Source organism: Lagopus muta, chromosome 15 (assembly GCF_023343835.1).
Source record: "Lagopus muta isolate bLagMut1 chromosome 15, bLagMut1 primary, whole genome shotgun sequence".
Taxonomy (NCBI): domain Eukaryota; kingdom Metazoa; phylum Chordata; class Aves; order Galliformes; family Phasianidae; genus Lagopus; species Lagopus muta.
Genome location: NC_064447.1, coordinates 12,407,974 through 12,429,902, shown reverse-complemented (window position 1 = coordinate 12,429,902; position 21,929 = coordinate 12,407,974). Strand labels below are relative to the sequence as shown.

Below are 21,929 nucleotides of genomic sequence, written 5' to 3'. Positions count from 1 at the left end.
AATCAGGAACAGGCACTTCAGAGGTCTTTTGGGACTGAACAACGGCTGCTGTGCAGCTGCCTTGCCTAGCCTTGCTAGACCGGCAAGATGCCACGAGCTACCAGAGCAAAGTGAATGCAGGTGCTGCATCCACCCACCACCCATTAAGAAGAACTCTGTCAGGTGAACTCGCACCTCATTCACAGGTGCAGCCCTCATCATGCATGGATGTCCTACAGGCAGATGGGAGGAAGCATCAAGGCTCACAAGCACCATCAGCTCAGACAACTGCGGATGGAGAACAGCAACTTTTCAATTCCATCTGCTCCTTTTTGTCACCTTCTGTACTCAGAAACACATTCATCAGAAGCATAAGCATGCTGGGACAGTGACAAATTTTACCATCTCTGGCTTGTCACTTTAACAGGATTAGATTATTTTAGTATTAATTCATTACCCAATTTAATTCCAATTAGTAACGTTTTTACAAGACACTGACATAGCTGTGATGCTGGAGACAGCCATTGCTTAGCACGCAATATAGCATCTCTATTCAGGTCAAACATCAGCCTTGCAGCAAGATTCCCCTGTACCCATCAGGGAGCCCTTTTCCCTACTTTACCAACAGAAAAAAAACACAGAAGCTGTTCAGACTGATCAGTAGCTTTTGTTTTTGGTGGAATTATAGTTTAAGGAAAATAGCTCACTTCATCTGTCTGTGGAGAATTTCAGAAGTCAGGTGATTTCCCCATCTTCCTTTCTGGTAGGGGTGTCGGTCTCTCTCTCTCTCAACAGAAAGAATACTAAAAGCACTTTTCCTCATGGGGAGAGGCTGGGTGAAAGAAAGGAGTGCACCACCACACCTATGGGATAGCAATAAATCATGAAAGCAAGTGGAAAATTTGCATTGCTGCACTTTGCAGTCAGGAACAGGTTATTCATATTCCTATCTTCGAGCATGTCACCTTTGAGATAAGATCACAAACGGAAACAATCAGCACTATTCTACCCATGCTGCACTCCAAGAGACAAGCATTGTGTCCATCAGCTCCCCTCCAGCTGGTACTGCCACCTACCTATTTGCTTGCAGACCAAACTCCATCTCTAGCAATGCCAAAAAAAAAAAAAAACAACCCAGAGGCCCAACCCAGAGCAAAAAACAACAACAACAACAACAACAAAAAAACATCTAAACAGAACTGCCCTGAAGCAAAGCAGGAAATAAAGATATAGATCAGAAGGAAAATAAAGCAGAGATGCAGCCTGAAATACAGAAAGGTACAGGGGAAAAAAAGCAATAAGAGCACAAGAAAGAAACGTTGCACTGGAACAGATTCCAAATCTGGGCAGTGATTCTCTGCACCACCTTCCTAAAGCTGTTGCAATCTGCATCCCTGTTTGAGGCAGGAGGACTGAGAAACGCTCCCAGATGGCAGCCTGACCTTGGTGCACACTGCTGTTACACAACCCAGACCCACGGAGGCACTGGCAGAGAAACAAAACACCCATAAAGTTACAGCCCATTCCCTTAATGGGGCTGCCACAGATCTGCCCCATTAATACTGCACAAGCCCGCGTGCAATTTTTATACTTTGAAAAAGGACAGAAAGTTGTTATAGCTCACGTTGTCCAAGCCTCTCCTTTGCAATAGCACAGGTACCCATTTTAATAGAGACTATTACTGCTTAAATGAGAAAAGGACCACTGAACCACGTGGCAAGTTGCCAGCTTGTGCTGCAGCCTCCAGTGGTTATGCTCAAAAAGATTTAAAGTCCAGCATAACCTTGATTTTTAATAGAGTCACATTTAATGAGCTTTAACGTCCACAGTAATAATTCCCTTATTACCTATCCAGGAGTTGGAACCACAATCAGAAAAAAAACGTGCTGCACTCCGGTCCAATGAATGAATTTAATAATGGCCAATACATTATTATCAAAACCATCAACATCACAGTCCTTAATGCTTTTTTTGGTTGGTAATTATAATCCTTTGTACCTGAAGTGCAATTGTTGCAGTTCACATAAGCATGCTGAACAGAGCAAACCTGACTGGCTGCAGGCCACCCAAATTCCTCACCTGTGCCAACAAGCTATTCAGGGTGTGCAGCAGAACAGGATGATAAAATCTTACATTTACCACTAACTGTCAAGAGGCAAAAATGCAAACTTAGAGATGACCTTTGCTGTCCTCCTGCTTTGATCCACTCTTCCTACTCATGAGTTCAGCCCTTGGTCTCCCTGCATTCCATGCAGCACTGACAGGTCTCCTTCTTCACAAGTTCAGAGGTGGGTGTTTGCCTCTTGCATGCACCAAATGAGTCAGATGCATACACAGGTATACAGGTATTGCAGTTGGCAAAACAGGGTGCAAGAAAAATACTGATTTCTCCTCCTTTTGTCCAGAAACAATTCCCCAAACCTCCTTGAAAACCGCTCCCTTGTTATGCACAATAAAGCTCACTCCCCAAGGCAGCCAACTGCACAATGACAAACAGAGCAGAGGAGCTTCTGCCACCAGCTCATTTCACACCTTAAAAATACACTGAAATAGAAGGCACATGGCAGCTCTTCACTGCTGCCATTCCTGTGGGCAGAGCTGTTGAGATCCTAAGACAACAGTGAAAGCTACATCTTGCACTTCTTTTCCCAAGGAAGACAATCTAAGCTTTCTAGCCATGAGGATCCATGTTATTAAACCAGCCCTGGAACAGCTGTCACATCCACACTGCAATCACAGCATGAGCTAAGCAGGATGGAATCAATGCAGAAATAAATGCAGCTTGCACAGCATGCTTGAGGAGCTCTGCCCTGCCCCAGCAAAGCAGCCAAAGCTGGCATTCCAACTTAAAGGCAGCTCAGATATGCCATGCAGACTTGTAATCAGTGCCATAACATCCCCAGCATCCCTTGAACATCCTCACTAACACACATGGGATCTTAACATCAGACCATATCACTGAATGCTCCCTGCATAGGAGAGGAGGTTTAGGGTTGTTTATAGCAATGACAGTGATGAACACAAGCACATAAGAACAATCAAGATCCTTGTACATAACCAGATCTCTAAAACAGTCATCCACAGGGCTCCTCCATCCCTCACCTACAGCTTTTTTTTTCCTTCATGAAACACTTCTATAAGCACTTAGAGACACTTAGAGAATACAGAGGGCCCTCCTGTACCTGTGATAAGTGATGGCAAGAGACTGTCACCCAAGTATTTCTGACCCTGCTAGATTCTGCAACTGATGCTCTTCCCCAGCTTAACTGGAATCAGAATGACATAGCACGGGCTAGGGCAACAGGAAAAAAAAAACACCCACCATATATAGGAGAAGCTGGAAATACACTGACACCCAGGGAGCTGTTTGTTTTCCTGTCAGAATCAAAGGCAAAAAGAGAAAGCAGCTTTAAAAATGAATCCCTTATGAGCTAAAGACAAACCTGGTAACATCCCAGCACAGAAATGCCTCGTGAACAGCTAAAAGCAACTGCATGAAAGGCAGCAGAATAATTATGAATAACAAATCACAGAAGGCATACGCGAGCAACACACTCCCTGAGAAGAAATGGTCTAATTACTGCAGATGATGCCCCAGAGGCTCATTCATCAGCTGCAGAGACAGAGCTGACCTCACCTCTGCAGTGTCTGCCCCTGACCGTCACTCTCCATGCAGGGCTTAGGGGCAGTGCCAGCTGTGGGCTCTGCAGTATCAGCTGTGCCAACCACAGTGACAGGCAAGGGCACCGAGCAGCCACAGCAATTTAAACACCAGTGACATTTCAAATGCAGACTGTAAGGTAAACACTAACCCTGAGAACTACTCACATCCCACCGGGACCTCAGACTGGAAGCCCCTACAGGCAAAGATAGCCTTCCTTAAACATTTGGGAAGTGGATGCTTATGCATCTGTTGGAGCATCCACGAACAACAACAGTGACATACCATCACTGTACCTCTAGCACATCTTCAGCTCTTCATTTTAAAACCACCCCATCTGTACTTCTCACCACCATATTTCTAAGACTATATGCTGGCATGTTCCACTATGAGACTGAAACAGTCTTAACAGGAATGAAGAACTTTCCTTTCAGCAGTGGAAAGACAAGCAAGCTGCTTTCAGAACATTTTTGTGCCATAGCAGTGAAAGATGTTTTGTTGTGAGGTTTTTTTTTTGCAGTCAGGGCTCTGCCTCTGTGTGGGTCTCTGACACACATGGCTCAAGGGGAAAGCTCTGCCCTCTTCACCACATCTGAGGGAGCACTCTGACCTCTGGACACATCCCATGCACGTGCTGCTGGAGCACATCAGGTCAGCTCCTCACAGCTCTTACATTTCTCTAACAAAACATTTTGAGGGCAGAGCATATGTGAGAGAATTACAGCAGTAAGGTCTCTTGGGCTCTGCAGCACAACTCGACTCAGTTCAGCCACCTCACAGCCTTGTAGATGATGGGTCGCTTTTTTTGATATCCTTACCTTGATTTACAGAGTCTGAGAGCACGTCTGGAGGTGTTGACTTAGGGGTTACTGTACTAAAAAGGCTCACACATGCTTGTGAAGGGAAGGCAGACTGTATTGGAGGAGAGCCACAGATTTTTGTGAAATGTATTTAGCTCAGTGAAAGATGTATTCTATTTTCATGGAGTATTGAATGTAACTGTGATTAATGGGGCACATATACACTGATAAACAATATTAATTTGTTTTAAGCCAGGTCTGAAAAGATTTCAACCACTTGCTCCCCTGCAGCTATGAAAGTTATTTCCTGCTGTTTGTACTACCTCAAGGGCTAGAGCAGCCCTGAAAGGAAGGAAATATTTCCTTTTACTCTATTGGCAGCACCAGCATGGGAAAGCTGCTACACTGGTATTTCATTTCTCATTAGCAAGTGATATGGATTATTACTGTTCATAGTTACCACCTCCCCCCCGTACCAACCTGCCATTGGATTGCTACCACACACCTCCTGCACCAGCCCCACTTCTCTTCATTTTCCTCATAACCACCCCAGCAAGCACACGGTCTGCAACATCTCCATCTGCTTTGGCAGTCAGTTCCTCTGGCAATATGGAATGGATAAGATCTTCATGCCTAGAAGCCAACAGCCTACCTGCAACTTCCTGCGGTGACTGAAAGCTCCCAACTCCTTCCAGATTCCCATGGATGGAGCCGCCGGCTTCGAGCACCCTCACCAGCTCCCTCAGCCTCTCACACTCCTCCTGCAGCTGCTGCTGCTCTTCCTTGCGCTGCTGCTTGGCCAGGCTTGCAGGGTTCATGCTGAAATGAAGCACTTTGGTTTTGCTGGGGTCATAGTCACCCTGCGTGTTGGAAACAACAGAAGTAAACTGAGTAACAGATCCCAACTCCGAGACCACCCAACCGTACTGCTTTTTGTATTAAGATGAAAAAGATTACAGCATAAGGTGTGACACTTATGCAGTAATAATGTGTTATTCCAACAGCCCAGATCAGCTGAACCAGGATTGCCTCTCTTCCCCTCACTATTCTGGGAAGAAGAAAAACCCACAACCTTCCACAGAGCTTGCTCCTTGGCTGACACCTCCATTGTTAAATTTAACTCCAGAAATGAAGTTTTATAGCTGTATTTTAAATCTCTTGATAGAAGGAGATTATAATGAACATGCAAATGCATACTTAAACTACAGCAGGACACCCAGTGCCAGCCTAATTTATTACCAGTACGAGCCAGCAACATCCATATGACTGCAGTGGAGGAGTCATTAGCAAGTTGTATCAGCTCACCCCAAGCAAGTCAAAAGATATTTCATTTTACACTTCTCTTTTCTCAGAGGTTAGTTGCATTTATAGCAGTTTAAACAGTCAAGTTCTAAGATAGCAGATTAATATCTCTTCCAAGTGAGAGGAAAACACTGATGTTATATTTGTGATTTCAGAGAGACAATTTTCACAGAAACTATGGGAAGCCTCACAACCATAAAAGTAGTAAAGCATATGCTAATCTTGGCTTCCCCAGCACTCTGAAATCCTATTGCACTGCCTGTATAAAAAGGTATTTTACATGGTAATATATTTCCTTCAATTAAATCTCAGGACCTGAAGTGATTTTGTAAACATTAATTAACCATCAGGAGCAGCATGAGGCAGGTATTATCCCAATTCCATCATTTAATTTTCATAAATAACGTGCTAGAAACATTCATGTTTTTCAGGGGGCAAACGAAAGCCCCCCAAAGAGACTGAACAACTTCACTCTCGATGCTGCTGGTGGCAGCCCCCACACTGCTCTGCTAACGAACCTCTTTTGCAACCATTTAAAACACTCCATCCACGTACCAGAAGGGCAGCACAGACAAGCTTGTGCTCTCACCAAAGCGAGGAGATGGTACCTGTTCATCCCATGCAAAGAGTGGGGGCGAAGAACTCCTAACGCAAGAGGACTTGGGAACTTTGGGCAACTCACCACAGAACTGGGAAAACAAGGCACAGAGAGCCAAGGCCCTCGGTCCAGCTGGGTGTTCCCACCATCAGAGCAGTGCTCTCCATGCCCTATCAAGTACCTGGTGGTGACACTTCTCACACCACCTCAGGCCCTGTGGTGCCCAGGAACATGGAGGGGGGGCAGTGCTGGACCTGCAGGCCCACAGAAATGGGGCTTTGCGACCTCATTCCCATGCAGAGGAAGAGACAAATGGCAGCAGGACCAAGAGAGCATCATCCCAACGACAGCTTCAGCCTGAAGATATTTAGATGGGAACTGAAGGAGAGGGGCCTCAAGTAGCATCCCCAAGATATTTAACAGAGGGAACACAGAGTCTGTCAGACCTACTCTTCCCAGCAACACACTGGCATTTACGAAGCAGTTCCCACTGCAGGCAGCCTAACTCCTGGTGCTATTTGCCTTTCAGGGCTCTCCTCTCTCATACTCTCAGCTTGGCCGGGGCACTCCTTGCCCTCATTTGCCTTTCAAGAGAACAGATTCAAACCCAAAGTTTGTGGTGCTGTTTACAGCTCAGAGCTGCAGAGCAAGGCTGCACCACCACAGCGTCAGGCAGAGATCTCTCCTTGGCTCAAGCAGGGAGCACCTGCGATCTCACACTGCACCAACACTGCAGAAACTCTCACGTAACAAAGAGACACAGAGCAGCAGGATCCAGGAGGGAAGGAAAACCCTACAGACTCAGACTGCTGTTCCCTTCCCTGCTGAGACTGCTTTAACATGTGCAGCACCAGCCCATTTGTTTTGCTGGTTATTTACTATTAAAATATCTCTCTGGCCTTTCTACAAAGCGCTGCCAAGAAGATTCACTGCTTTGTCTTTCTGAGCTTCTTCAGTCTATTTATCCTTTCCTTTTAAAACATGCACTCTTGGAAAATCATGCTCAGAAACTCAGTTCTAAAGCTCACCCTCATTTCCAGTGCTCTCCAGCCCTTTTGAGCGTGTCCGTCTGAAGCTACACTGAGACAGGCAAATCTCTTAAAAACCCTCTGTGATATGAAGGCTGTATTTGAGGGCTATGGTACAATGCATCTCATTTAACATTTCTGGAAGATCACTAATACATTTGCTATGCTACTCACACTCCTGGGCTAGGGGCAGTAGCTTTCTCTTTATTCCACACGGCACAGATCAAACTAGCACATTTCTCCCTACAGCTAAAATATTAGTGCTGCTGGTTTATATTACAGTAATGCCTAAAGAAACCAAGTGAGACAGGGATCCCAGCGAGCGAGGTACTGTGCAAACCCCAGGAGAGATTAGCAGTGAAAGCCCAACAACAGAGCACAAAGATGCAATACTCGAGGGTAGGAGGGGTATAGGAGCAGCCTCCTGTTCAAGGCCCCTTGGCATCACTGTGGCAGCAATGAATGGAGAACTCACAGACGATCCTCAGCCTCAAGACCATCCTGCTGCCTTACACAGCTGCACCAAGCACAGTGCTCCTCAAGTCTCTGCAAAAATTACTGACATCACAGAGCTTCGAACAAATGCCGGAAGCTTTCTTTGGAGATGGTGCACAGCAGAGCTTCAGATATGGAAGGGATCAGATGCACATGTGCATAATGCCAGACAACAGAGTTTGGCATTATAACTGTTTAGAGTGTTCTTGCAAACTTCTGAAGGTTGGGAGTGACTCAGGTTTGCTCTGGGAAGAGTCACAGCTGGAAAGCGCTCAGAGCAGGCAGCAAAGCAGCATTACAATCACAGAAGCATTTGAAGGAAATGAAACCCTAATACTGTTAAGAAACCCAAAACTGAAGAAAGCAAACATCCTTCTCCTCCTAGGATCCTTTTAGCTCTGGAAAAAAACATAGATAGCTGGTTTTCTTCATCAAATGCCTTTCCACCCATAATACATTAAGTCTTACTGATCAGAATTTTGTCCCTCCAGCTCCGCAATGGAAGCCTGGAAAATGGTGTTGCAGGCACTGGGAGAGAAGAACTAAAATGTTTTTCTGCTTAGAATATTGTTTCTAATCTAGGAGGCAGAACAAACAGTGGCATTTGAAAGGCATCACAAAGAAGGGACTCTGCCAAGCACCAGGCTCTTTGAGCAGGAACTGGAAATCCCAAAGCGACTGCCCAAGAGCAGCTCCAGCTGCTGCTGCCATGCTAAACCAGCACAGACAAGGAGCGAGGTAAAAAAGCATCTCACAATACACTGTAGTACATGCTGAGTTTTTCCAAGAGGTGTGAAATGCATGCTCCAAGTGTGGCCTGAACATCAGAAGCATCCAAATCCACTTACGATCAAGGTGGCTGTATATAGAAGCACGAGACATTTTAGGGATGGAACCGAAATAAGACCTGTAGGCAAACTCCTTGGTGGGATGTAACAGCAAAGCAATGCCCTTTCCCTGGCTCATTCAGAAATACCTCGGTAGGTTGTTCTGCTCATCACACACTGTGGCCAGTTCTCAGAGAGCAAAAATAACTACAGCTGGTTTCCCAGCACAGCCCACCCTTCACCCCTCTTTTTCCCAACATTTAAAAATTTGGCAATTGTAGAGATGCTGAAGAGTAAATAACTCCAACTAGAGAGAACTGCTGGCATTCATTGATTCTTCTTTCAAGGAATAACAGCGAGCCAGTAATTCAGATTTGTCAGAAAAATGTACACAGAGTTTCCATTTAGATGGAAGCAATAAATATCTTGATTGATTGCAACCAAGCCTGGTTGACACTTGGCAGTACAGTGAATTATTAATTCCTGGAAAGTAAGATGCTAACTAGCTGATTTGGTGCTTAAGGCAGCAAAAGCATTTCTATGCTCTCAGAAGAGCACTGGACGTTTCACAGAGATTTGTTGACTCCTCATGTTAACGTTCTACATTTTGTGAAATCATGTTGCTTTGCACCCAAGCCCCTAGCACAAAAAACTGCTCACACTGCTAAACTGAGCACCATCCCACCACTTGCGATCATACAGACAGAGCAGATGTAGCACACAAGTACTGCCTTAATGCAGCATGCTCCAGCCACACCTTGGGACATGGAACAAAAATTCTCTAAGATCAGGGCTACCAACAAACTTTCTGACAAAAACTATGGGAAAAAAGGGTTTGCAACAGGGTCAATTTGCCATCTAGAGTAAAGACGTACAAAGCCAAGTCAGATGGTACTGCTCGTCCTCCTGCTTCCTTCTCCCAGTTCAGAAAAAAACAATACCTTGAAAAGGTAATTGTGCAGATGCTGCGTGTCATTTTTTAAACTTATATTATCAGCAAACAGTCAGTATGTGTTGGTGTACCTGTTAGAATTATAGCACAAAAACTTCCCCGGTAATCTTCCCATTAGGGAAGAGTCAGTCTAGTGACAAAACAGTGAATGAAGACAGGATTGCTTTAATCTCTGGAAAACAGAAAACTTTTCCCTTAGAAGAGTAGCTGTTCAGCAGAACAATGAGAGCTGCCAGTGACAGCATCTTGAAAAGGGCTGAGCTTCATCTGGCATCTCTCCTCATGACTGCTTGAGAACTGCACGGTCCCAATTCAGGGATGTCTTTCTCAGGGAACTATAAAAGCTTTCACTTTCACAGGCCCACAGGTTAGAACAAAGTTCTTAAAACCACACTGACTACTTTTCACTTGATGAAACATTCAGTGCTTAACAATTTCGTTTAGGATCTATTCATCTCCTGCAGATATTCCTCATCAGAAGGTGGAACTGCTGGCCAAGGGAATAGCCTGCATCACCAAGAGTACGTTCATCTAACATCACTAATGAGATTAAAGAAGTTCATACATCCCAAGGAGGCAGTGACTGTCACTGACAGCAAGCACTATCGAGGATTATCAACTGCCCTCCCACTCTCAAAGGCTCCTGCTGCTTATTGCACTAGCAAGCAAAAACCCATAGACGAGGCCGATGTGCAGCTAAGTGCCTTATTTTTTCATAGCTCTGATGTCTATCAACCTCCAAAGATTGAGCTTTCTGAGCAGCACAATAAGTTCTGTTACAGCATATGGACAGCTGAGTTTAATCGCTGCGTGCTTGCAATGCAACAGATTGTGCTTGCCCCTGCTGAGAAAAGGCTGTCGGTTGGAAGCTCTTCCAGGGAAGGACCATTTCCTCCTTTGCACAGCTCTCACACAGAACAAGTGCCACCCAAATACCAGCAACGCACACTGCTGCTTTCTCAGCTCAGACATTACTTTCCATGCCATCTCCTCAAAGAAAGTTTTCTATATTGCTGGACTGGGAGACATTATTCTATACCCTGGAACTTAAATAGAAACAATTTCAGGAGATTAGTAGATTGTATCAGCTTTAAAGGAATGATGGGTCAATAGTTACCTTGGAAGAACATCTCAAATAATGACTGTATCTACCTGCAGGAGATAGATGAGAAAGTTTCTTAAACACAGACACAATGTGTAAATAAGGAATTGGAGGGGGGTTGGGAAGGGAGCGCTTGAAAAGCAGCCAAGTAGGAAGGCACCTGCTTCTATCTGCAGACTCTCCAAGGCAGATAGTGGGATACAGGCATGGAAGCCTTCCCCAAGGCTTCAGCTCTCTGTATAGCAGTACTGCTCTTCAGAAAACGTGTGGCATTTGTGAGTAAGCAGCCACACATGTACACAGGGGCTCTGCAAACAGGTAACAAATACTGCCACTGAATTATCAAGGTAGAGAAGTCACAAATCATTACAAGTCTTTGTTCAACATATTTATCTGATAGCTGATGAGCATCGGTCATTTACATCCAGAATCATTTGTCATTAGTCCTGCATCAATACCCCTCAGAAACCCTACTCTAACATGGAGAATAAAAACAAAGCAAACCAGAAAGAAAAAAAAACCCACCAGGAAGGCAGAATTGGGATTTATCATCTGACAGACACGTGCAAATCCCCCAGCTTTTGTTGCAGTACAGTATTAAGGGCATTCGGCCTGGCTACACCACTGAGCACCTTCACCTGGCCCACCTTTACTTCACTTCTACCAGCTTCTTTTCAGAAAGAAATTTTAGAAATCAGATTTGTTTTGGTGCTCAGCTCCCTTGAACAAATACAGGAGGCACTGCTCCGCATGGCACAAGGCAGTCTCAGAAAGCTTAATCCTTCCTCGGGAAATGCCATTTTAATGGAAATTGTTTCTTGGCTTTGCTCTTCCAGTTTCTTTGCTCAGGCTTGTTGAAGCGATTAGAGCAAAACCCAAAACAAACCTCATCCCAAGGCAGTCCCTATGTGCCCGGCACGAGGCACAGCACACAGCCCAGCCCCACATCCCTCTGCCACAAAAGGTAAATACAGCAAGGGACCTCTGCAGAGCACGGAACAGGAGCTGCGTTAACAAAAGGGAATTGCAAAGATGAGACAGAGCAAGCTTACAAATAAGCAACCACCACCACCTGCTCCTCATTCCTCTGCCAGAATGCATGCACTTGAAATCAAACAGCTGAAAACAAGCAGAAGGTGCTGGATGTTGAGGCAGGACTCACCAGTTCCCACCAGATCACATGCTGGTACCCTACACCTTCTTTCCCACATTTTTCCCTATCATCTTTGTGTACATACCAGCAGCACACGCATCCCTGACACTCAGGCAGCAGAAATTAATACGGGCAGCCTCTGCAGCTCCACTCCTGCTCCTTTTTCGCCCCCAAACATGAAGGTCTATCTTCTGCTCCAACTACACGACCCCTGGTCTGCACACTGTGGGTCATGCAGCCCTTCTGCTGGGGCCTCCTGTGCACCCACATTAGCCATTCCCAGAACAGCAGAGGTAATGATGATCTCTGTGATACTCTTTAGGTCTCTTTATCTCCAGTAACTGTTCCCACCAGCACATCAGCTTTCAGTTCCCTACTCTCACAATGCAATGCCACGGATAATTATCCTGCTCTTTTTCCAACCCCTTCCTCACTCCATCAATACCACACCTCCAACACCTGGATGAACTGCTCCTCGTCCAGAGATCCTTCTTTACCATTCTCTTTTCCTTCCACATCTGATTTGCCACACACGTACTCATTGATATTCCTCCCTACGGCCCTCTTTTACTGCAGCAACTACAGAAAATTAGCAGTGAGACAGAGAGGAAGTTGGAGTTAAGATATATTGCAGACAAAAAGCTCTAATCACCCTAATCGCACTGCTCTAACACCAGACCGTATCTTTTGCTACATCATGCAACATCTCGGGCACTGCTGCAACACAGGTAGTAAAATAAATTGTCTCACCCATGCTGTTGAAGCCTTTCAGGTACAGTTTCAAGGAAATTTTCTTCTATACCACTTCCAAATGCAATATCCCCTGGAGGATGCGAGCCTATAATTTGCATTGAGTAAGGGCATTCAGATGAGGTCTGGGACACAAATAAATGCAATGGAAACATTGGGAAGTTGGGACAGTAAGACAAGGAATGACAGAGAGTTGGGATAATTGAGAAGAGAAACACGTTCAAGCATTCACTGTCCCTTTCAATTGCAGCATTGCAGCTCATCCCTTTATTGAAATTGAAGAAAATCACAGTCTGCTGAAGGACAGCTTGTTACCACCCAGAGCTCTGAATTTCAGGATTTCTACTCTGCTTTTTCTAACCAAAGATTTCTGCCTTTCCAGAGAACAAAGTTCATAAGAAGTCACTGTTAGTTACACTCTGGTAGCATACAGACCTGTGATGGTTCAAAATCGCTGATGAAGGCAAAGGAAAAAGAATCAACATTGATATAGAAAACAGTCCCAAAGAGATTGTAGCTTCCACTTTAAAATTCCTCTTTCCGGAGATAGGAATTAACTCTACAGTGAGAAATGCTGGTTCTCATAGATCTGACTTTCAAAAAATACATGTTGTCAACTTTCCCATATGAATGAAGTCACCTCCAGTTAAGAATACTGCTGAGAAATGCTAGACCAAAACCCATTTTTCCAGAGAAGCATAAAGTTAAAAAGTAGTTGACTACTTCACTGTTTTCTTATTGTGCATGCAATGTGTGCACACAGATACTGAACAAATAGACCAAGAAGATGGAAGATACTGGAATCAAGGGGTTTTTGTAGCATTGACTCCAATTCAGACATCCAACCAAAGCTTTCCCTCCCAACAATGCTCTATAGATCGCAGTTTAATGTCTCAGTAATTCTGCGTTTCTTTGTAAAGCTCTACTTTGGAATAAATTGAGGTGGGATTGCAAGGGGAGATTGCAGAGGAGAAAAGCATCACAAATCCCTGTGTTAGTGTGGGATCCTTGCTCCTCAAACAGGAGGAAAGAGGCAGAGTAAAATATGGTTGCAGAGGCTCCTCTACGAAGACTCAAGGTGTTTTGAAAAGAAAGGAAAACTGCAAAATAATATTTTCTAGTTAATATACCTAAGCAAAACCCTGAGAGTATTTTTCAGATGCTATCTTACATAAAGAGAAAATGAACAGCATGTAAGAAGCAATCACCTTCATGATCTGATGTGGGACACATCAGAAGTTCAGCTAAGCATATACAAGCCTAAGCAATAAGTGACAGGCAGAGCTGCCACTCACACTGCTTGTTTGTCCATCAGGTTGGCTGCTGAAGCGATAGCATTAACGGCAACACCGCAACTTCCCAAAGGCCTCAAGCACTCAGCACCATTTGATGCTGTAATTCAGTGCATATACAAGTATTGTAGTACGTCCTTGCATGCATTCTCAGACCCGACAGGCTGCGAGGCAGCTTCAGTGCCTTTTGGTGGTGGGCGCAGGGCAGCTAGCACTTTCATTAGCTGCTTCCCTGCCTTGAGCTGGGAGCTGCTCTGCTTCAAGAGCAAGCCAAGTTCCCTTTCACATCATACCGCAGCTCTGACAGACGCAAACAGGTTGGAGGATTCATTTCTGACAGTCTCTGAGCAGCCGGTCAGTGCCTGAGTGGGTTTTACAGCAAGTGTGCTCCAGGTTAAACAAGCACCACTGCAGCCTCTCACCATGAGATGCTATTGCCTCCCAGCCTCCTTCTGCTTTGGACAAGTAGAAGATAAAAATGAGGAAAACAAAATGTGTCCCTGCAACAGATCAAGGGGAAGAAAAGCTAGAGAAAAATTGGCATTTCTGTTTCTTCTTCTCCCTTCCCCTTCCTCCCCTCCCCCCAATAGCCACAGTCTCTTCTGTTGCTCTTGACAAAGCTTCTGCACAGGGAAAGCTGACCTTCCCCCACACCAATATGACATCTAACCAGATACCACAAGAACACCTCTCCAGTAGTAGAGAATTCTGTAGAGGGAGAAGTGAGAGAGCAAGCAGGGAGCTTCTACCGTCTCAAAATTAAAAAATGTACATACATGTAAGTACACCTCAATTATCCATGCCACTACCTACATCATTCACCAGAAAGAGTCACTACAGTTTCAGTTAAATGTGCTGAATATGCAGAGCCCTCATTTGTTTGCTTTGTGCTCTCTTTCAAGTAAGAGACAGGAGTCTCTAAAAAAAAAAAAAAACAAAAAAAACAAAACAAAACATATCAATTTAGAGGGTACATTCACTGCCACTCCTCAGGACAAACATTAGCTTTTCTTTCTCACCATCTGGTCAGGTTACCTTCTTTATTTAAGTAAGCTATAAGACCTCTGCTGAGCAGAGCTCTTCCGCTCTTCTCAGGAACATGGGACATGCCTCCATCTCCTTCCCCCTAACCCTATGGTAGCAATGACCTTGTGGTCCCTACCCAGCCCCCAGAAGGATCTTGGTCCTCATGTAAAAGGGAACTGCTTCATGTCCTTCTGTTCCTTGAACATTACAAGTTTCTACAGGATTGGGATTAAGAAATATTAGAGAGGTCCCAGCCAGTGAGAACAGCGTGGTTACAGAGCAGCTTGCTGTGCATACAAAGAAAGCCTCGACTGGAAGAGTCAGCAATGCAAGGAGAATTAAAAAGCACAGTTAAATAACCTTAAATCCTCATGCATATTTATAGACTACATCACATCAAAACTAAATCAATACTCCACACTAGTTACATATGGCCTGAGAAAGGAAGAGCTGGTAACTTGTTTTTGTTTCACCCATTGCATTGATGAGGCCTGGAAGGTCCCCAAAGGTGAATAAATTCATGGGCCTATGAGGGGAATTTCAAACTAGACTTCATTGCAGGAAGGAATTTCAATGCAGATGGGGAGGAGCAGCAGAGAGGAGATGCAGTGTCCACATGGTGCAGACAGCACAAGGGACCCCAGCTTAGAGCAATGCCCGAGGGTAAGACCAGTTTGCAACCTTCTGCTCCCACAACAGAGAGGGAACCTCTTCTGACGCAAGGAAGGGTGTTTTGATTTATGCTGCACCTTTACAAGTACTATTAGCTACATCCCCTGGCATTACATCCCAAACGTTGTGCAAGTGTCCACATGGGGGACATACATCAGTACAACCATATGCTTCAACACACTGCCTTGGCTTCCACTGGGAGGAAAAAAAAAAGATTCCTAGCTGCCAGCAAGGCTTCAACTGCTATTTCTTCTTAAACGCAGTTTGAACCAAAGATACAGTGAAAGGTTTAGGAATGTAACACTGGAATCAGTGGTCCATCAGCAAAATGACTGTCAACTTGATAAACCTGACTTGTGCCAGTTCATCTCCAACACATCTTCCTTATTCAAACTCAGACTGCTATAAAGTTGAGCCAAAATTTAAGCCCATCTTGAAATAAATTTGGTAAACACAAAACCATGCAGACATCAGTACATGCCTTAAGGGTCTGAAATACATCTGTGTTGCCCCTCATTTGGTTTTATTCCACCAGTTGTACTTCACCACGCTAATGGACTGACAAACAGCAAGCACATTTTGCACTGAGACATGGAGGGGCAATGATTTCAAGCTATACTGCCAAGTCTTCTCAGAGTTATGACTGCTAGGTCAACCTATAAACTGTTAAGACCCTACAAAAATATCATTCAAAACACAGTACTTCCTGCCATACAGAATTCAGGCTTGGATTCTATCATCACTTTCCCCATCACCAACATGAATCATAACATTTTTATGAAAGAAAATTGTGACTGGAGGAAATCAGAGCTTTCTGATGCTTCCTACTGGGAAACCAGTTCCTCAGCCTTGGGGTAAAAAGCCACCAAGGCAGAGAGTGCAGTTCAGCCCCGCACAACAAGCCACCACAACATGCTCTGGCACAGCTACTTATTTCTATTCCATTAAGCTGTACATACCCACAGATGGCCTTTGATGTGTGTGGGATTTATCAACAGAAACCAAGGAGCTCCTTCCCACAGCAGATAATGAACAGTGAATGAGCACCTCAGAATTTACCCACCCAAGCCATTAATACGAGGCCTCAAGAAAAGTCATTAAGAACACAAATAGCATGAATTTATACATTTCTACCCAACAGCCAACAACAAAAAAAGATCGAGAGATAAAGGAAAAGTGTATTTGATGTTGGTGATTTCTGAAGAAAAAAAATACTGTCTTCTCTAATAGCTGTGAAAGGAGTACAAATCTCTGCCATCTCCTTGCTTAACAGAGCTCAAAAGTGTTTACATTTCACTTGAGAGGAAATATCTGCTTCCATTACTTCAGTCCACTCAATCACTCCTTCACTACTTTGTTCTCCGACCCAGAACTTTGCATCAGATGAATTCTCTTACTGATGTTTGCAAATCACTAATCACCCATTGGCAGCATTGATCCACGCATTTCACACTTCCTACAGTCAGAACAAGGCTGGCTGATGTATGGACTGTGAAGACTGAAAAATGCCATTAAGCAGCTTGCCTCATAGAGATCAAGTTATCTGCTGCCTCATTCACTTTTTGTGAAGCTTCCAGAACGCAAACTGAATCCCCTTAACTCCTAAGACAGGACTGATACATAACTCCATTAAAAGATCAGAGAGAGCAGGTAACACAATTTCATGGAAAACAGGTCTTGTCAAATACACTTGAAGAGATTTCAAGTCTAAGTAATTAAGATAACTGTGTTGACATAACAGAATGGGAATTCTATAAAATATTTGCCTCAGTATCAAAATCACATTTTCTTTTAAAACTAGTACAAGGCAAAATATGACTACAGCAGTTTCCAAATGGACCGTGAGCTGATGAACTAACAATGACATTCTCAAGTTATTTCCAATAAGAATTGCTTTTCACCAGTAGCATGCAGTGCACATTCTCCAGGATACACAAGAAAATAAATTCTTGGCAAAATAAGTAGATAACAGAGGCAGAATCATAGGAAACAACAAAACCACAAACACAGCTTAGAAAACTGACTGTTCCCAGCACAGCTTTCTGTGCATCATGAGATGTCCCAAAGCACAGGATGCTGCCTTGGATACACAACACAGAGGGCACCTTCTGGAAAGCAGTGCTGTGAGAAGGGCTCTTGGCCTTGCTCAATAACCAGAGGCTACATCCAACTTAATGCTGCAGGGCTAGCAGGAATATAGGTAGCAATGAAGACTGAGTAGGACCAGAGACACAACACTGCCTATGAATACAGAGCTGATGAGCCCACTAGGGTGACCATGAGTACAGGAGAGGTGGGCATGCATAAGAGGTTTGTTGAAAATAAGGAAATTCCCACAAATAAGGCATGATCTGAAAAATGCCTTCCCGTGAGAAACGAATAGAAATCAGACTATTTACTACAGAGAAAGCTGCAGCCATTTGATCAGGCCTCTATCTAACACTGGGTGGTTCTTCACTCCAGAAAAAAAAAAAAAAAGCAAAAAAAAAAAGCAAGAACCCAACAGCTCATATTGAAATTGGTGAAGGGGAAATAATGTAATTTGTAACAGAAGTGGCTAATCAGGTGAAGCAATGCACTGTCTGTTGCTTAATATTGTTACACCAGTATTTGGTACCTTATTGAAAGCAGACTGTTGAACCACCACCAGTTACTGGATCAAATTCTGCAAGTATTTTCCGCATTACATAGAGAATCAGGAGTACTTTTCGGCCATAAACCTCTTAATTCAACTCATTCCACTTTCTCCAGTTCAAAAAAAAAAAAGTTATCCATTGCTTTCATCCATTCTCTCATATTATTAATTCCCCTGCTTACTTTCTAAGCCTCCAGACAATTCTGTAACTTCAGCATTTATTCCTCTTAGACATAACAAGAACCTAGATGTTATCACTGACAGTTTAATCTTTTTTCAAGGAGAGTTTTAATTTGTAGAGAAATTATATTAGAATCGGTGCCTCTAAATATAAAAATACTTCCAAGTCTATGCTCATTTTAATATTTCAGCTTAGCAGAGCCACTCAGGCTCTCAGGTGATGGAGAAGAATGACACTTAAGATTCAGCCACTGAAATTGTGCTTTTTTCCCTAAAGGAAGTGTCATTATGACTGTGAAAAAGACAACTTGAACAGATGGATGCTGATCCATAAAGGTGTAATCAAGCTTACTGAAACAGTACAGTTTCAGAAAAGGGTAACTTGGTCATTAGAGTGCAAAATAATCTGGGAATGGAAACAGGTTTGTCACATGCCACCTTGCTTAGCCTTAAATCAGCACATCTATTTATTTCCTCTTAACACAATCTTGAATTTGTTACAGAAAACACAAACTTCTGCCCTCCCAACCCTTGCAGCAAGCAGTCTCATGGCCTGTCTTGTTCTTCTTAGCAAAAAGGCAATGTTAGCAATGGGCTAATGGGGCTAATTTAGCTATGACAAAGTGCTACTTCTGCCCAACAACTGTTTGTGACTTGGCCTGTCAAGGACTGTCCATGTGTCCAAATTTATACAAGTACTGTTACACATGGCAGTAAAGTTAGTTTAAGCACTTCGACTTTGGAAGATAGAAAAGAGAGAAACATAAGTGGACTGAGATGAGAAGGCTCAAGAATTAAACACAAACATCTCCATACACATCTTTTAACCACGCATGTCTCTCCCAACCACATGCACAGAATGTTTATTTTACAAGGAACACACACACACGTTCCTCTTCTGCTGACAGAGCTTTAATATACTATTTCTCACGCTTCCACCTCCCTTCCTGCTGCCAGTCACCTATCTATCTTCCACAGCTGTTCTCTGAAGGCATCATCCATCATCTAGTTTCGTTGCACTGTGCATCTTTGGAGGCATTGAGGCACCTGAAGGATTCCAGAGCAGGAGCAGAACTGGCAAGCAGACAGCTTGAACAAACTTAATTTACTCCTGTAGTCTCAGATTATTTTTGTTGCATGCACGTGTCACAGTAACAATAACATAATCGTGGCTCTTCGTGTCCATCAAGCAGAGATTAAATGGATAAATAATGTTTCTGCCCTCAAGAAGCACTCTGAACAGCATGAGTTCACACACTGAGAAAGCCAACTTTAGCAGCCAGCTACAAAGTGGTCCTTTGTCATAGATAAACCCAGTCCACTAATCTCTATTCTTCCCCCAGCCACTTCCTACCCAGTGCCAGTAACTAACATTAAAAATAACTTACAGGAGGCCATAAATTGGTTGCTTCTCTCTGTGAAAAAGAAAAAACCCTGACTTGTGTATTACCACACAACACACCTGCTTCCTCTGCACTGTAACAAGCACGTTCACACTCAACTTGTGAACACTGATTTTTAAATCCTGTGTTTTGAACGCTGCTCCCTACAAACAAGATCTCAATTGCCGAGTTCCTAAACTCTTGGGAAAGAACAGTACCTAGAAGAAAGTGCCAACGTGACAGTGAACCAAGGCTGCTCAAAAACTGATTGTTGATCTGATTGCTGTAGCACACCGCAGGGGATCTGTGAAATTCAGCCCAAGCAGCTCTCTCCCAAACATACACAAGCCTTCAAGAGCTGTGACAGACACCCCAAGAACTGCAGCAGGAAGTGAGCAGGAGGGACAGAAAGCAGAGGAAAAGGATGGAGGTTGTTTCAGTTCAAAGCACGAGTGAAGAGGACTGAGAAAGCCTCTCTGTGGGACTGCTCTGCTGCAAGACATCAGCAGATCCCCTCCCAAGGTGAGCAAGAGAAACAGTGTGAGGTAAAGGAAGATATTCCAGGTTCCATTTAAACAGCTCCATCCACTGCAGTCACATCTACCAAAACCACTTGAAATATCCATTTATCACCTCCCTGCTTTAAAACGAATCAATATCACTGCAGGATGGCAACTCTGTGCAAGTAGAAAACAAGATGGCCTGGAGCCCTTGGAAATTCTCCCTGTTCCTTACCAGCTCGATACCAACTCTGCCACTGTCTGCATCATGCACAGCAGTGCTGTAGCACTGCCCTTAACAGTGCAGCAGCAGCAGCAGCAGCTCCTTTGCTTCCAGCAGTTCCACAAGCCTTGAGCTGTGAGAAGAGAAAGAGCCCCCTCTGCTTGCATCTCCACAGTCAGGAAAAGCACTTGTACAGAGCTTAAGTGCTTAATGAAAGGAAAGCACTCCTTTGCCAAAGGAGTACGTGGGGGTCTGTTAGGAACACTGTAAGCCCAGGAGTAAGTTTGTTAAGAAAGTATTATCGAAGAGGAGAGCGCCTACTTGAGGAAGGTAGGTCCCAGATGCACACACAGAGCTCCAGCCATGATCAGCACCACGTAACACACAGCCATCAGGTGGCTAAAAGATAAAGCTGAAAGAGAGAGCCAGGCTCCACGAGCTCACACACTGCTATCCAACCCTCCAGACAGTTCCAGTGTTCAGCAAGGAAAGGCAGGAAGGAAGCTAACTCACCGTGGAGAGTCACAAAGCGAGGGATGGAAGGCAGCTCAGGTCCAACCACAGAAAGGAAAGATGAGGAACAGCTCCTGTGCTCTCTCTTGACCCCGGGAGTTTTTCTAGATGTGCAATTCCTATAGTAGATGACACTGGGGTTGAAGTGCCAAAGCCCATTTGAATTTTGTCACTACAAGATCCCATACTGCTGCTGCTTCTGGAGTAGATCCACCCACTGGGAGTTAAGTCTCCTGGCAAAGAACAGTTATTAAATAATTCTGCCTTCTTCCTCATCCATAATCTTGCTACTAACATATGTATAAAAAAAGCTGAGGAACCACAAACAGTAAGACAAATCACTCCATATTAAGTTCTACCAACCTCACATATAAATCAGCATGTACAGACTGGTAGCCCATTACATATTATTCACTTATTACATTCATCCTCTGCCTTTTGCAGCAATGTGTAGTCTGTTACAGGTTCATAAACAGCTCCAAAAGACAACTGCTGTAGATTTCACTTAACTCCTTATCTATCTGCTTTAAATGGATTAAATGAATGTGTCATTAAAATGCTTGAAGTAAGGCTTTGATCATAAACTTCTCATCATTTTACAGTTATTGAATTTGATCCCTAATTAATGTTATTCATCCATATTTTTGTCTTCTGTTACCGGCCCAGCTCCTTGATCCCAACACAACTGCTTTGTATGCCACCCCACTGCATCCTAACAGCCCTCACTTGAATCTGCTGATTGCCCAACCCAAAGGAACAGATGAAGTGAAGGGATTTCATCTGAGGAAGGGTCAGAAGGAGAGAGAAAATCCACAAAATACAAGCCATGCAAAACACTTTTTACTTATTCACCGCACAG

The 21,929-nt window shown here is 44.0% G+C and overlaps 1 protein-coding gene across 12 annotated transcripts in view; it reads right to left on the bottom strand.

Annotated features, from left to right (window-relative positions):
- Positions 1-21,929, bottom strand: part of MAD1L1 (mitotic arrest deficient 1 like 1) — a 320,154-nt gene that overhangs the window by 110,331 nt on the left and 187,894 nt on the right. For all 12 annotated transcript variants that reach the window (XM_048961389.1, XM_048961390.1, XM_048961387.1 and 9 more), the window contains one exon: positions 5,093-5,300. In XM_048961389.1, coding sequence (XP_048817346.1) covers positions 5,093-5,300 — 208 coding nt within the window. The remainder of the gene's footprint in view (positions 1-5,092; positions 5,301-21,929) is intronic.